General features: G+C 38.6%; 1 protein-coding gene across 3 annotated transcripts in view; it reads left to right on the top strand.

Moving 5' to 3' along the window:
* SYNPO2 (synaptopodin 2) overlaps positions 1–16,019 on the top strand; it is a 181,609-nt gene that overhangs the window by 56,953 nt on the left and 108,637 nt on the right. The window contains exon 1 of one of the 3 annotated variants that reach the window (XM_038581763.1): positions 90–158. The exons of the other annotated variants lie outside the window; for them this stretch is intronic. Coding sequence (XP_038437691.1) covers positions 105–158 — 54 coding nt within the window. The 5' untranslated portion in view covers positions 90–104. Of the gene's footprint in view, positions 1–89; positions 159–16,019 lie in introns of those variants that run through there. 3 annotated transcript variants of the gene reach the window in all.

The raw sequence follows: 16,019 nt of genomic DNA, 5'->3' as shown, positions 1-16,019 counted from the left end.
CTCTGTGTCATTATTGGCCTGGGGACATGATGGTGAGAACGGTCTCTGCCATCAGGGAGACGTGCATCTGCCGAGACCTACACTGTAACTGAGGAGGGACCCTTATGCCTACCTGGGTTGAGTCAGAGGAAGCACCACAAAAGAGGCAATGCTTGAAGGTGAGTTTTCAATGAAGAATCTTGACAGAATAGTTTTTCAGATGAATAAGTTAGTGATGATGGGGTGAAGATGGAAGATTGAGAATTCCAGGCAAAAGTTTGCTCTCCTGCTTCTCCGATCATTCTATCTCAGTCTCCCCTGATGGTTCTTCTTCTTCCTGTTGGTTAATGTGGATATTTTTCTGGCTTCCAACTGAACTCTTCTTTCTTTCAGCTCACGCTTCCTGCATCATTCATAGCTGCCACTTCTATTTCTTAGAGATGACTTTCAGTTGTTCAGATATGAATTTTAAATGTTCTATCTCTAGAGCATCATCTCTCCTATCTTTCCAGACCTCCCCCAAATCTGATTCTCCCCTTGGGTTCTTTATCTCAGTGAAACAGAGTAGGCATTCAATTTGTCTTTGTTGAATAAAAGAAGAAAACTAAGTTCTCATGCTTGATGCATGGGATCGTCCTTAGGTAATCACTTGAAGCCAATTTACTCTTATTTTGGAAATAATTCTAATACATTTTCTAACCTATAGGTGATTAAAAACGGAGAGGAGATGGAACTAGAAGCATACATACTCACATACACTGACAGAGCACTTCAAAGTGGCAGACTGGCAGGGTGTCCGGGTGGCTCAGTGGTTGAGCATCTGCCTTAGCCAGAAAACTTGACTTCCTCCTCTTCCTTTCTTTCAGTTCAGCAGCGCTGCTCAGTTCTTCATCTTGAACATCTTTTTATAAACTCTTGTTCATTCCCAGTCACCAATTTCATTGAGGACACTATCAATATTTTCCTACATTGCTTTAAAAACCTACTAACTTTCCCCACTAAGACCTGTTCCCCCACAATGCAGCCAAATGGATCTCCCTAATAAAACAGATAAAATCCTGTTATTCATGTGATTTAAGTATTTATTGATTTCTAGCGCCTTCAGGATGAACCACTGAGTGGATCTGCCTTTCTACTCTCCTGCTATACGTTGTCACTCATGGCCCTTTATACATTGTTTTCTCTTCTCATGAAATGTATTCCCCGTGTATTCACCTAAGTCTAATCCTTCCTCAGGGAAGCTTTTCTGGTCCCCTTGACTGGAGTAGGATACCCTTTCTCTGTGCTGTCTCCGTTATTGTTCCTGTGGGGTTTTAATTTTTAGAGGTGACTGGGTGGCACCATGGAGAGGCTAATGCCATTAAAAGAAGATTCTTATTTCTTACATTTCCAGGGAGGAAGGGACATGCCACAACATGCGTAGCCACATGGGGAAGCACTCTTATTGGTCAGGATGCAAAAAACACTGAGGAGCAGGCATAGGTCACAGCCTTCTTTGTGTTTTGCTTGGAAAAAAACATGCAAAAGGTTTAGGATTGCAAGATAGCAAGATTAGGCCAGCAGACCAAACAGTTTAGGATTGGTTAGTTTGAATTATTCCAGTGGGTTTTGGGGCATAAGGGTTGTCCTCATTTTCTGATTGATTTAGGGTGGGAGAAATCTTGGCTTGTAGGGTGAGGGTTAGTTACAGGAGGTCGTTTCCAACTCAGGGTAGGTTGGCTTGCATATGAAAGGAATGCTGTCAGGCATGCTGTTGGTCATTTTAGGATTTAACTAGCTCTTGGAGGGGCAGTCTTGTCTCCAGCCAGCAAACCCCTTCCCCCACCAAAATATCAGAACATTATAAAATATAGAAAATAAAAACATGGCTAATACACTACCCTATCACCTGTTGTGGCATAGTGTGTATTTCACAATGTTATTTACATCTCCCTTACTCGCTCATTGTAGCTTTCTTGAGAGCAGGTGTCCTGTCTGACTTGTTCACCCGTGTAACAACCCTAGTGCCCAGTGTGGTGTCTCACTTGGTAGATGTTCAGTAAATATTAGTGAAATGAAAAAATGAATGGACACCTTTCTGCCTGGTGTATGTGGTTAGTGTTTCACTGGGAAAGCACAGCATTTGTTTTTCTAAGTATAGATGTTGTCATATTAATTAATTGAGTAAAATATATTTTCATTGGGTTTAAACGTGAAGGTCTTTTTCCTTACAAACTAAGTAAGGTTTAATCTGGCTCAGCATAAAGTGTATTACTTAAAATTCCATAGAAACAATAATACATCAGGCGCCTTGGGATCAAGTCTTACATCAGGCTCCCCACAGGGAGTCTGCTTGTCCCTCTGCCTATGTCTCTGTCTCTGCCTCTCTCTCTGTGTATCTCATGAATAAATAAATAAATTCTTAAAAAAAGGAAACAATATATCTTTATGTTCCTTGTGGAGCATAAAGCTGATGGCTCCCTACTAGGGGTGATTTTGCCCTAGAGGGGGACATTTGACAATGTGTGGAGATTTTTTTTTAAGATTATTTATTTATTTATTCACGGGAGGCGGAGACACAGGCAGAGGGAAAAGCAGGCTCCATGCAGGGAGCCCAATGTGGGACTCGATCCCTGCACTCCAGGATCACGCCCTGAGCCAAAGGCAGACAATCAACCACTGACCCACCCAGGCGTCCCGAGTGGAGATGTTTTTGGTTGTCACAACTAGCATCTAGTCTATAGAGGCCACAGATACTGCTAAACCTACTACGATAAACAGGATGGCCCCCACCACAAACAATGATCCAATCTAAAACGTCAGTAGTGCTAATGTTGAAAAACCTCCTTCTGTTAGAGGATGATGCGTTTGACAAGTCTACCTAAAGGGACTTCACACAACCAATCCTGTCCCCTGATTCTCCCATGAAGCAACTGCAAGTTAGTTGCCCTATATCTTAGAGGTAAATACAGCAGCCCTGAGGGGAAGAGTAATTTTTAGAGGAGGACACATAGCAAGATTCCAGTGAGGGGCTCATTTTTTGAGCGGATACCATGAAAGGAAACCTACCTAGATCGAGATGTAACACGACAACATTGAGGTCTGGGCTAAAGATGAGCGCTAAAGTCACAGGCTTTTTAGCTGATGTGACTTTAAGTTAACCCGAGTGACTTGGTGGAGAAGGAACAATCACATAGAGCTTATAACTCCAAAATTGCTCTCTTTTAAAATTGGAGTCGTCTTCTCAACACAACGTGCTGCCATTGATTGAAGCAATGCTGTCAGAGCTCATGTCAACATCAGGAGTTGAATACATTGCCCTCTAAGGCAGGAGTTTGGTTTTAGGGGAAAAAATGAAGTTATTCGGAACTGTATATGGCAAATAAGGGAAATAATCCATGTTCCTAATGCCATGTTCATAAAAATTGAGGATGGGCAGTAAATTAAATAAATCTGACTCTAAAGGCAATTTTGAAAGGAGTTTAGAAATGTCTTGAGCCAAGTCAACATTGCCGGAGTTACGTTTGCAGGAGAAATGCTCAACATTGAGATGTGAGTGTTAGCAAAGCATTACTTGGGAGTCATGTAGTTGGCAATGCCATAAACATGTGGAAGTAGCACCAAGTTTGTGTACAACCTAATTTCTGATGGAGTAATAATGCTTAGGACAGATCTTATTGTATTTTTTAATATGTTAAAGTGTAAACTGTGACACCACATTTCAATATTGGAATTCCTACTACAGGCAAGGAAGTATTTATCTTTAAGCTTTTTCCCTCCGATGTTCGCTTTACTTTGACCATCTAGGCCTGATTTAGAAAGCTTTTCCGTGTCAAATCAAGGGCATGTTTAGGGTACTTGAGGATAGATTGGTGCTGTCATGGAAGAACTATTGAAATTACAAGTCATCTCCTAGTACTGATGTGTTCCAGTTGCCTCAGACTATCCCAATTTTAAACCAAAGGTCCTGCTTCCTAGGAAACCCATAAGTCCTGGGCAAATCAAGACAGTTACCCACTCCCAGCTTTTTAGCTAACGCCTCCATTCTTTTTGGGCTATTTACAGTGAAAAAGAAACATTGACCCTTCATCGTAAACAAAGGACAGGACAGGACACATACTCTTGGGAGTAGCATAGCAACTTGACTCAAACAGCAACATATCTTAGCTGAAAGTAGGTTGGGCTAGTCACTAACTTTTATGCTGATTCAAACTTGACAATAGTTAAGTCCTACTTTATAGTGATAGCTAAGGCCATGTTTTACCAACCATAATAATAACAATTACAAGGATAGTAATACAAGTGTATAAGTTTTATCCATCCTGCTTACCATATTATTATTCTTGAGTAGAGAAATTTTGACAACTTATGTCCTTGGACAAGGAAATAATTGGCTTATTTAGGCCTTTGAAGCCTTTGTAAGTAGACCAAATAGTTATTTATGATGCCTGAAAAATAAATTATGAGGGAGTTTGAGTTAACATCAAAAACTGTACATCATCGAGGAGGGATTTAGGGCACTACAGATAAGAGAGAGAGCACTGAAGTCAGGAGGAACTGTGTTTGAGTCCTGCCTTACCATTTACTGGTGTATAAATTTGATTAATTGCTTTAAATCTCAGCTTCTTCTTTATTTTTAAGATTTTATTTATTTAACAGAGAGAGAGAGAGTGAGAGAGAGAGAGAGAGAGCACAAGCAAAGGGAGCAGGAAAGGGAGAAGCAGACTCCTTGCTGAGCAAGGAGCCCAATGTGGGGCTTGATCCCAGGACCCCGAGATCATGACCCAAGCAGAAGGTAGATGCCCAGCCCAGGCACCCCTAAACCTCAGCTTCTTCATAAAACAAGCAATAGACACAATTTAGGTACCAGTCTCCTGGAATTGCTATTTATTAAATGATAATGAATATATAATACTTAATGCTCTGTCCAGCACAGAGTAAGGATTCAAGAAATATAAGCCATTATTATTTGCCCCTACCAGAATTTTTGATAGTAGTGTATTCTGACTATATTTTAAAGCCATATTGTCCTTTAATTTCGTATTTCCTCTCCATTTCTCTTTTGCAGAAGGATCATGTTTTTAAAATATACAAAGAGCACAGAGAATTCTGACACAAGATGTTTTAGTATGTATCAATCTAGGTTCCAAAATCAGTGTAGTGTTACCAAAGGAGAATATTGATAGAAACAAATCATCCACCATAAAAGTCTTTGCAATTGTCCCCAAAACAAGATGGGTTAAAGAAAAAAAAGAAATTCTAAAACTAAAACTGCACAATTAAAAAAAAAAAAGACTTGAATTAATAACATTGGAAATAGATTTGAACTACTCTCAAATATACCTTGCAATGACTTTATATATATATATCTTTAGCTTCTCTTGCAAAGTAGTTAGTATACATCGAAACATATGTTACTTGGGACAAGAAAGTAAGATGTGTTATTCATATCTATTAGCTAAAGATACTAGAAACTAAGACATGATATTCCAAGGTAGTTGCTACACAGGTTTGTTTTTGTTTGTTTTTGTTTTTGTTTTGTTTTGAGAGAGGGAGAGGGAGAGCAAGAGAGAGAGAGCGAAAGAGAGAGAGGACAGAGGGAAGGGGCAGAGGGAGAGAGATAAGCAGACTCCCCACCGAGCAGGGAGCCCCAACTCTGGGCTAGATTCCAGGACCCTGGGATCATCACCTGAGCTGAAGGCAGGCATTTAACTGACTGAGCCACCCAGGCACCCCACTACACAGGTTTTAAAAAGCAAGATGATATGCCTCAAATTCTCCTATTTAGCTATCTTCCAAAATGCCATGATAGACTGCATTGAGAATTAGAGTGTTACATAAAATGGAATCAAAATAGTCAACAATTTCTCTCTCCCAAGTTTCTTATAGCTGGTTTGAAAGCAGCTATTTGACTGAAGAGCATAACACTTTCTTAAAAAACACTGATCAGAAGATATCTGGAGAAAGCAAGATGTGTCTGTTGTCGGTCATTGTAGATAAAGGCAGTTTGAGATCATGTGGTCATCTACCAAGATAATCAGAGGCAGAGACTGAAAGAAAAGGAAAAGGGAAGGCTAGGCACACAAAGCAGCTTCCATGCAGAAAGTTCCCCACATAAAATACTGTAAGTAGATCCAGATGTATAACCCTAAAAATATGTGTTCTGCTGTTGTGTATATGGGTTTTATTTTCTGTGTGAGATCTGACATTAGAAAGAAAGATAATACATCAGGCAAAGATAACACTTTCTTGCCAAATGAGGATACAAGATGTGCTGTTCGGTAAACTCCAATGCTCTTTGGAAAACAGCTGACAGATGATTAGGAGAGGTCACTGAGTTTCTCATTCTTTTTGTGATCCAGTGTTAGAAAATTGCCAGCCAAAAAGAAGAGAATAGCTGTCAAAGGATGTTACAGTCTGGCAATCAGATCCTGACTTAGGCTCTGCCTTCCTATATGAACCCTATATATCATTGCTCACTCTCCGTTGCATTCTAACTACAAAATTAAAGTATAATCAGTTATTCCTTTTATGTTCTTTAAATTTTATTCAAATTTCTACAATACATTTTATGCCTTCATTTATGTTGTTGAAGATTGTAAAATTCTAGAAAGTTATACTAAAGTGTGTTAGTGTCATAATTTCTCTCTAATGTTGCAAATCCATTATGAAATAATTTAGCACGTTCTCTTTTCTAAATCACTTATATAAAGTATAAAGAAAATTCTATTAGTATTTCAAGAATAAAATCAATAAAATGCTTTTATCTTTCTGTAAAAATCAGAAATCCACTTAGGCTAGGACTTTTGGGTCAAGTACTTTGAGTTGATCGATTTTGTACTGAGTTGATTGTCTAGCTCTTGCATAGCTAAAAATCCTGAACAAATACCCTTCTTCATCTCTCTGTTCTATGAGGATGAAATTTTTTTTTTTTTTTTTTTTTTTGCTATCTAAAACCTGGGGTTTCAGGTTTTTAAAAAAATCACATTCTTACTAGGCTTCCAGTTGGTTTAATTAATCTTTAAGCAGACTGACTTAATTCTACTAACTTCAGAGTCTCTGGCGATAAACTTCTCCATCATCTCTGTATTATCTCTTTTACAGCCAGAGGGGGAAATGGTTTACATCAGGCACTCAGGCACAACGTATATTTGAACAATAAGGTCACAAGCCGAGTTATATTACCTTTTATGGGCAATGAGACATGTAATGTGTTGCAGCCTTCTCTTTTAAGCTACATAGCAAATCTGACACAGCACTTTGTTTTTATGCCTGGATTCCCATACGATCTTCGTTTCTAAGCACGTTCACGTCAACAACCTGAGCCTTATTTAAAGCAGCATTTCCTCTTGAAGTATAGAGGAGGAAGATGGCTTTCCATTCCTCAGTCCTCCTCCGTTTGATTAAAGCCACCTGAAATAAGTTTATTGTCTCACATTCTGCTTTTTATCCTCTGTGGCCTTCTGCTCTCTCTGCCCTGTGAGAACGGAATCTGTGTTCTTTTAAGTCCCAGCCCCGAAGAAATAATCATCACACTTTTGCTTTAGGATTTATTCTTGTGTTACAGGGCAGTTTTGAACTATGTATAAAATTAAAACAACAATGAAAACAACTTAAGGGGATGGAACAGTTTAATTCTAGCATGTGGGATGTTTTAAGTTCTAGTAGGAAGTACTTCCATATTATTGTATTTATATAACTTTAGAAGGACAGTGTAGGTGGTGGAATTGGCATGATTTAAATAATACCAAGAGATGGGATACCATTATCATCGTAGTCTAAACTGCTTTTTGTTTAATGTCACTCTAGCTTTAGGTCTGACTAATGTTTGGTATTTTCAGCAAAACATAAGGAATTTTACATATCTGTAATGGTCCAAAAGGAAAGTTGTTTGACTAGTTAACCCTATAAGCAAAAAAAAAACAAAAACAAAAAAACACCTCAATTTCCCCCCTCCCTCTCTGTAGAGTTTGTTTAAAGAGAGGTTCAGAGTGGTCAGTTTAGACCTCTGTCTGGTTTAATGTAACCAATTGTGGTTTATGAAAATAGAACTTTTAAAGTCAGCTGATTGCACTAATCTATCCAGGTTGTTACGATTCTTATTTATAAGAATTAATAACAAATTAATTAAGTATAGAATAAAAATTAGTAATAGGAATGAAAAGTAAATTCTCTTGAGAAGAAAAGAAGTGGTTAGGGCGGTCCCTGGGTGGCACAGTTGGTTAAGCATCCAACTCTTGATTTAGGCCGTGGTCATGATCTCAGGGTCCAGAAGTCCAGCCTCAAGTCTGGCTCTGTACTCAGTGGGAAGTCTGCTTGTCCCTCTCCCTCTGTGCCTCCTCTCCCACCCCCCAGCTTGCTGTCTCTCTCTCTCAAATAAGTAAATAAATCTTAAAAAAAAAAAAAAAGAAAAAGAAATGATTGGGTCATAAAGTACTTGATTGCCAGGTTTTACCACAGTGATTCTCAAACTCCAGAGTGTGTTGCAGTGACCTGGAAGGCTTGTTAAACCACACTGTCCCCACACCCCCCAAATTTCTAACTCAGGAGGTATGGGGTAAGGTCTGATAATTGGCATTTCTAATGAATTCTAAGGTCTACACTTTGAAAACTACTGTTCTACCAAAATAGGCCCTCCTGGGATCAGAGGGCAAACAGTGCTCTCCTGCCAGTATTCTTAGGCCCAGGTAACATCCCTGTGCTGACCCCAAAATGAAAAAGGGGGGTTTTCTTCTTTCAATGCCATGTTCATGGAATTGTGACCATTGCTCACTTTCTCTTCTTATTCTAGAAGTATTTTCTCCACTACATCCATCTTCTGACTGTACATGGGGAATCCATACAAATATACAAGTTTTCTTTTTATTACAGCGTGAAGGACTTGATACATGGAAATTTATTTATTTATTTATTTATAAAGATTTTATTTATTTATTCATGAGAGACAGAGAAAGAGAGAGTCAGAGACACAGGCAGAAGGAGAAGCAGGCTCCATGCAGGGAGCCCAATGTCATCGGACTCGATCCTAGGACTCCAGGATCATGCCCTGGGCTGAAGGCACACTCTGAACTGCTGAGCCACCAGGCATTCTCATATGGAAATTTATAATCAAGTTAAATTGTAAACATACTATGTCATTTGGTTTGTCATTACTCCAGTTCAACGCATGGAGTAAGCACTTAGACTTGTCCTCTTTTTGAGGATCTTTTTTTATCCAACCCCCTGGAAAGTTTTAAATAACAACGCCTGGGTCCCATCTCAGACAAATGACATAAAAATCGCTCAGTGGGGACTTGGTAACTAAAAGCCTTTGGGATGGTTCTCATGTGCCGCCAGGGTTCAGAACCAGTGGCAACCCTGAACATATATCCTCACTGGTTATCAGTGGGGTGATACCCCCTCACAGGGGAGAAAATTAGTTCTTGGAGTGGGGCTAAAATATACCTTAGGTATTATAATGATTTATGGACCCCCAAAGGGTCATAGTACAACACAGGTATATAGTAGATCTGTAATACTAGCATTTCATGGGAATGGGGGCAAAATAGGAAAAAAAGATTCTTTAGGAAGTGACTATGAGAAAAGGTTGAGAAATACTGCCCTAACCCTGAAAGACTGCTGTAAGTTTTTGGTAAGGTGTCTTCCTTCTAAAATGCAACACGAGGGACGCCTGAGGGGCTCAGTGGTTGAACTAAGGGACTCAGTGGTTGAACATCTGCCTTCGGCTCAGGTCATGGTCTCAGGTCCTGGGATGGAGTCCCTCATCGGGCTCCCCATGGGAGCCTGCCTCTCCCTCTGCAGATGTCTCTGCCTTTCTGTGTCTCTCAGGAATAAATAAATTTAAGAAAAGCAACACGAAGGGTGCCTGGGTAGCTCAGTCAGTTAAGTGGCTGCTTTTGTCTCAGGTCATGATCCCAAGGTTCTGCTTCTCCATCTCTCTGCTTGTTCTCTCTCAAATAAATAAATACAAATCTTAAAAAAAACAAACAGTAAAATGCAACATGAGTCTAGTTGAGTGCTCTTGCAGACACAGTGGTAGGGAAAAAATTTATTTTAAATACTATTACATGTTGGCCATCTAGTGAGATACTTTTACATGTATTATTGAGTTAATCCTCATTACCTTGTATTTTTCCTTTAGAATATACATCAAAATTATATTAAGTTTGCTTGATTCTGGCTTCATTCCATTTTCAAAATATTTTATAATGAAAATAATTACTGCCTTCATGTGAGGCTTACTGAAAAGTTCCATCTGAAGCTGTGAGGCAACCAGGCGGCTTCAGATTGTTTTCACTCTAAACCGTTATCAAATGCATTTAATCAATTTTGGGAAACATAGCATTCCATTAAAAGAAATTGCAAAAGCAAACAACCTTCAAACCCTTGTTTCAATAGTATTATTTTTCTAAAGAAGTCTAGAAAATTATCATTTCATTAATTTGTAATACTACAGTTTTCAGAGTATAACTTGCTATAAAATAGGCAAATGTATTAAAATTATGGTTGCAATGCTCTTTTGCTATTTGCAAGGGTACAAGATTGTTTTAAAAGGTACCCAGGATTTCCTTATACAAGATTATTTTTTTTTTAAAGGTACCCAGGATTAGTGTGGCCAACTAATCAGGAGACAATCACCATTAAAAAGATAGTTTGTGGGATCCCTGGGTGGCGCAGCGGTTTGGCGCCTGCCTTTGGCCCAGGGCGCGATCCTGGAGACCCGGAATCGAATCCCACGTCGGGCTCCCGGTGCATGGAGCCTGCTTCTCCCTCTGCCTGTGTCTCTGCCTCTCTCTCTCTGTGTGACTATCATAAATAAATTAAAAAAAAATTAAAAAAAAAAAGATAGTTTGTTACAGTTCCTAAGAGGAGGGGCCACACCAAGCCATGAAGGGCCACAGTGGAAGAACCAGGGTTGGTTAGGAGGCAGAAGGAGAGAGGGGAGGGTGTGGGCAAAAGCCTTTAGTGTGGTTTTCCAGGTAGGGAATGGGCATGGGAAGGTGAACAGTTTTAGGGTTGGATAGTTTGAATAATATGTGTGCTGTGGGCTATGGTGATGGGGGAAGGAGGAATAGTCCCTATTGTCTGGTGCTTGGCCTTGAGATAATTAGAGCAAAGGAATATTTCTTCCTGGAGTGCCAGACAGAGGAGGAAAAGGGGTTTTGAACTCTAGATTGGTTGGTTTGGACATCAAAGGTTTGCTCAAAGGCAAAGCAAGTTGTTTACTATCTCTGGGAATTAGCTAACCTGGGGAAGGCAGCCTCTGCTAGTGGTAAAACCTCAGATGTCAGAGCATCAAGAATACAGAAAATTTAAAAATATAGTTAATGTAGTTAAGTATAGTTAATACAAAGTTGTGTCCCCAAAAGTCAGGGCTGTAAACTAGCTTGGTTGTGAAAAAGGAGGAAGATACTTGAATATTGTAAAAGGAATATAACCAGACACTATTAAGTCTTCTGGTCTATTTCTGTACAGGAGAAAGTTTTAAGCAAGTATAAAGACATTCGAAGCTTTTCTGATATTGTATACATAAATAAAGAACCACTTGTCCTGACCAATGAGACTGTTGGCCGGAGGAGTTGATTGACATTATGGCCTGGATAATCCTGTGGCCCATTTTATTCTCTGTGTGTTTAGCTCGTGCAGACACAGTGTGTACTGAGGGAGGTTCAGAGCAGATACTCTCTGTGACGTAGGAATACGTGAAGAGACAGCAAGTTTGCTGGGACCCAACTGTGAAAATCTGTGGCTTCAGAATAGGGCCAGGACTTTCATTATTGCCGTAATGATTACCTTTATTGCTCAACAGAAAGAAAGCAGCATTATGACCTGAAAAGAAACTCTGCTATGTGATAAAGTAGACGAGGGCTGAAATTCTAAGTCAGCTCTTCACTAGCTGCATAACCTTGAGCTACAGATGTTACTTCTAGGACTTAGGGTTTTTTCCTTACAAAATGCAAATTGTATCTATTCTTGAGATTGGAAACAACCGAGAAACAAAAAATAGGAAACAGATGAAGATTCAAATATAAACTTAAAAAAACAAACTAAACTAAAGTGAATTTGAGGATGTATGGCCATAACGAGCTCCTTTAATATTTCACCCCAGGATTAAACTTCCTTGCCCAGTCTCAGGCAAAGCTGGAGAGAGCCCATTTTTTTCAAACTTCTCACAAGGATTAGCTGAGAATGCATCCTGAGTAAGGGATCTTGAGAGTAGGAAGAACCATAGGGGGCTGACTTCATCTAGACTAGCTCAGTACCTCTTCCCAGTCTCAACAAATAGGAAGGGCGCTCATCCCCCTGATCCAAGAGCCAGTGAAGAGGGATGAAAGAGGAAATCGTAGGTCCCCACCTCCCTGCCCTGGAAAAAGTACAAGTAGGAACTGGAAATCCCCCTTCAGTATTTCAAGGATTATTAAGATAGATAACAGATTAAATATACAAGATGCCTAGCCAGAAAGTAAACATTTTAAATGGAAAGAGGTAGATAAATTCATCAAGACTTCACTTACCACATGTATGTATGATTCCTTCTCCTGATAGTGAAATTCAGTGAAATGGCTGTCCTTTGTGTCTTTATTTTTTTACTTATACAATTTCCAAGAGTAAATATTTTAATTTATGAAAAAAGGGGATGTACTGTCTGAATCCACTTTACCTGTAATTATGTATTCTGAATTACCTGATTGATTTTATATATGAATTCCATTCCAGTAAGACTGCAGATTGGTGAAAATGTTAGAAAAAATGTAATAGCAATCTGTAAACATGAGTTTTAAATCATACCATTCAGTTGTTCTTGTTGGTATTTTAATTAATCACATTGGATTATAGATATTTAATTCATCTTTCCACATTAGCACATTCTTCATGAATATATATATATATACCAGTCATCAGCAAATGAGAACTTGGTATTTTTCAACGATGATACTAAAATATACTATTAGTGCTTTATCTATCAGGCCTTGTGCCAGGTGCTTTATAAAGCTTTATTCCTAATTGTTTACCAACTGTAGCAGGAATTATTATTATCCCAATTCGATAATGGAGAAAACTGAAGTTCAGAGAGATTGAATAATCTTCCCCAAATTATACAGATTGAAGGTTGTAAAGTCAGAATTCTAACTCAGAATTCAGCAAAGCCCACATTCTTCTCTTTAAATATGTCCCCTGGGAAGAATCTCATGTGAAAAGAAAGAAAACAATGTTGTGGTTCCATTAGCATTACCAGCAGAAGTGACCTTCGAACTTTACTTAGTGGAAGTGTAATGAGAGATAGGAAGACAGCCTTTTTTAACCCTCACATATTATTTTAAACAGATTATTCAAAAAAAATAATAAATCAATAAAAAATAAACAGATTATTAATTTTCCGCTAAAATGTTTGGTTTATTATCCAAACTGTGTTGAGAGTTTAGGGTAATATGAAGCAGGTTTTTTTTTTTTTTTTTTCATTCTAATTTGAAGCTTTAAATGGGCACACCATTGGTTTAAGGCTCTGTAATATCTTGTACTTCCCTCTTACGGCTTCATCACACTTGGACAGGATAGGTGCTCATTAAACATTCACAGGCCATTTCAATGTGCTAACAATTAAAGGCAGAAGGTTCTTCGAAATGATTGGTGGAAGTATGAACTTCAGGTAGGAAAAAGGAGAGACACTGCAGGACCCAGCCTTTCTCTAACTACAGCATTCTTCTTGAAAATTAAAAATTGGTCGTAAATGTACACATCATGAGGCTTTAACACTTTGTACCATATAGAATATGTTGTTATAGTTTCATAATTTGTATGTGTAACTGCAAAACCACTGTACTTATTATAGATTCCTAGGAATTAATATATACTACCAAGGATCACCAAAGTGAAGATCATAAGCAAGCATGAGACTGAGTGCTGATGAGGTCCATAGAGGATCAGGGAAGGTTATCTCCTTTGGTCCTCTCCAGTGAATCTTCCTCTAACAAAGCTGGACCCCTCTGGACTTGGTGAGGAATGGATCAGAGTGTAAAAAGATAGAGCAGAATCCCTGTCACTGGCCTCCTTTCCCCCTCTGTCTTCCCAGAATGCAGGATTCCTACCAGGTGCTCATCCCTCCTGAAATGTAGCCCACATCTGTCTACACAGTGACTGCTCATCTCTCTTCAGATCCTGTACCTACCTTCTCTTTAGCGTTACCTACCAACTACATATGCTCTTTTCACACAGGTTTCACTTGCTAATAAAATCACAGTTTTATTTCCATTTTTAAAAATATGTAAATATATGGATTTCCACATAATTGTATCTTATAGTCTATACATATCTTTAAAAGAAAAAAAAGATGTTTTAAAAACTGATACTTTGCCTACAGATGCCTTAAATGTCTTCATTATTCAACAGTGAAGCCTTTTCCCCAGTTTTTTTTTCCTCTATTTTTTTTTAACTTTAGACTTTAAACTTAAACATTATTCATGAGGAAAGTCCTAGGCCTTATTTCCAAACTAAACACAAATTATAATACAATTTGTATTATAATTTTATATAGACTCATCATTGCCATGTGGGGAATGTGTATGTCTTAAATGTGAAAGTATATTCAACTAAAAATGGGCATTACTATGCTAATGAAAGTCTTGTCTGAAACTAAGTGTGTAGCCCATCTCTCTGTCCTAGAAGAAAACTTATGTGTAGTCAGGAAGAGAAGAATGAGCACCTGAAGCAAACCTAGGCATAAATCTGAGCTAGAGGGGAACATATCTATATTCTTGAAATAGAATATATCTATATTTCTATATTCCCCAGATTAATTGGTTAGTTGATCAACTGTCCTTTTATATATATATATATTATATGTGAGATATATGTATATATATATATCAATATTGTGTATGGATATATCTTTATCTATGTATATCTCTCTATATATCTATTTCTATATACCGGGACATATGCAAGGAGAAATAACAATTCCAAAGTACATACTATGTGCCAGGCATTGTCTAAGCACCTTACATATATTAATATGTAAAATATATTACATATATTTAACCCTCACAATAAGTCTATGAAAGAAGTATGATATTGTTCTCAGTTTTACAGATGAGGAAACTGATGCATAGGCAAATACGTTGCCCAAGATCACACAGGTAGGAAGTGATGACTTGAACCCAAACAGTCTGGCTCTAGTCCTCATGTTCTTATCATCAGGCCAAACTGCTTCCATCTTCAGAGAAGGTATAACATAATGGGAAGTTTAGATATTCACATATGAAATGTTAAATGCCTCAATTCCACCATACAGAGCGTCCCACAACCATGTGCATTTAGATGGTGCATGAGTCCTGAGGCAGTGGTAGCTGCAGATTGACAGTGTCTGTTTCCCATCTATCTTACTGTGAACTGAGATAACCAGGGAAGCTTCTTAGGAAGGCAAGAATTGAATTGGGCCTTCTTCAGTGGAGGAATTGGATGAGAGAAGCAGAGAACATGAAAGCATTCTAAGGGGGGAGAAAGGACTTGAGCCCAGTTCAGAGATAAAAATCTACAAAGCGTTATATATAGAGGAGCAGTAGGAAGACCAGTCTGCCCAACAGGGTCAAGTAGACAAAGATAGGAGATGTATTTAGAAAGTCTGCTTAAATCCAGATGTTACAAAGATGTGACTATCATGCAAAGCATTTGAGCTTCATTTCATAGATAAAGTAGAGTTACCTTAAGAGGTCAAGATCAAGAATGGAAAAAAGAAAAAAAAAAAAACGGTTTGAGAAATATTAATCTGGCAACCATGTGGAAGAGGAATAGATGGGATAACAAAAGGGAAGCAGGGCCTTACTTGGAAATTTGTATATTTTTTAAAGGTGAGGATCTGTAATTCAATAGATTTTGTTGTTGTTCTTAAGCTTTTATTTATATACTCATGAGAGACACAGAGAGGCAGAGACATAAACAGAGGGAGAAGCAGGCTCCCTGCAGGAGCCCGACGCCAGACTTGATCCCCAGGATCCCCAGGACCCCGAGCCAAAGGCAGACACTCAACCACTGAGCCACCAAGGCACCCAGGATGTTTCTGATTT

Source organism: Canis lupus, chromosome 32, assembly GCF_011100685.1.
Source record: "Canis lupus familiaris isolate Mischka breed German Shepherd chromosome 32, alternate assembly UU_Cfam_GSD_1.0, whole genome shotgun sequence".
Lineage (NCBI taxonomy): Eukaryota > Metazoa > Chordata > Mammalia > Carnivora > Canidae > Canis > Canis lupus.
Note: the sequence above shows the minus strand (reverse complement) of the source record. Positions and strands in the feature narration are given on the sequence as shown.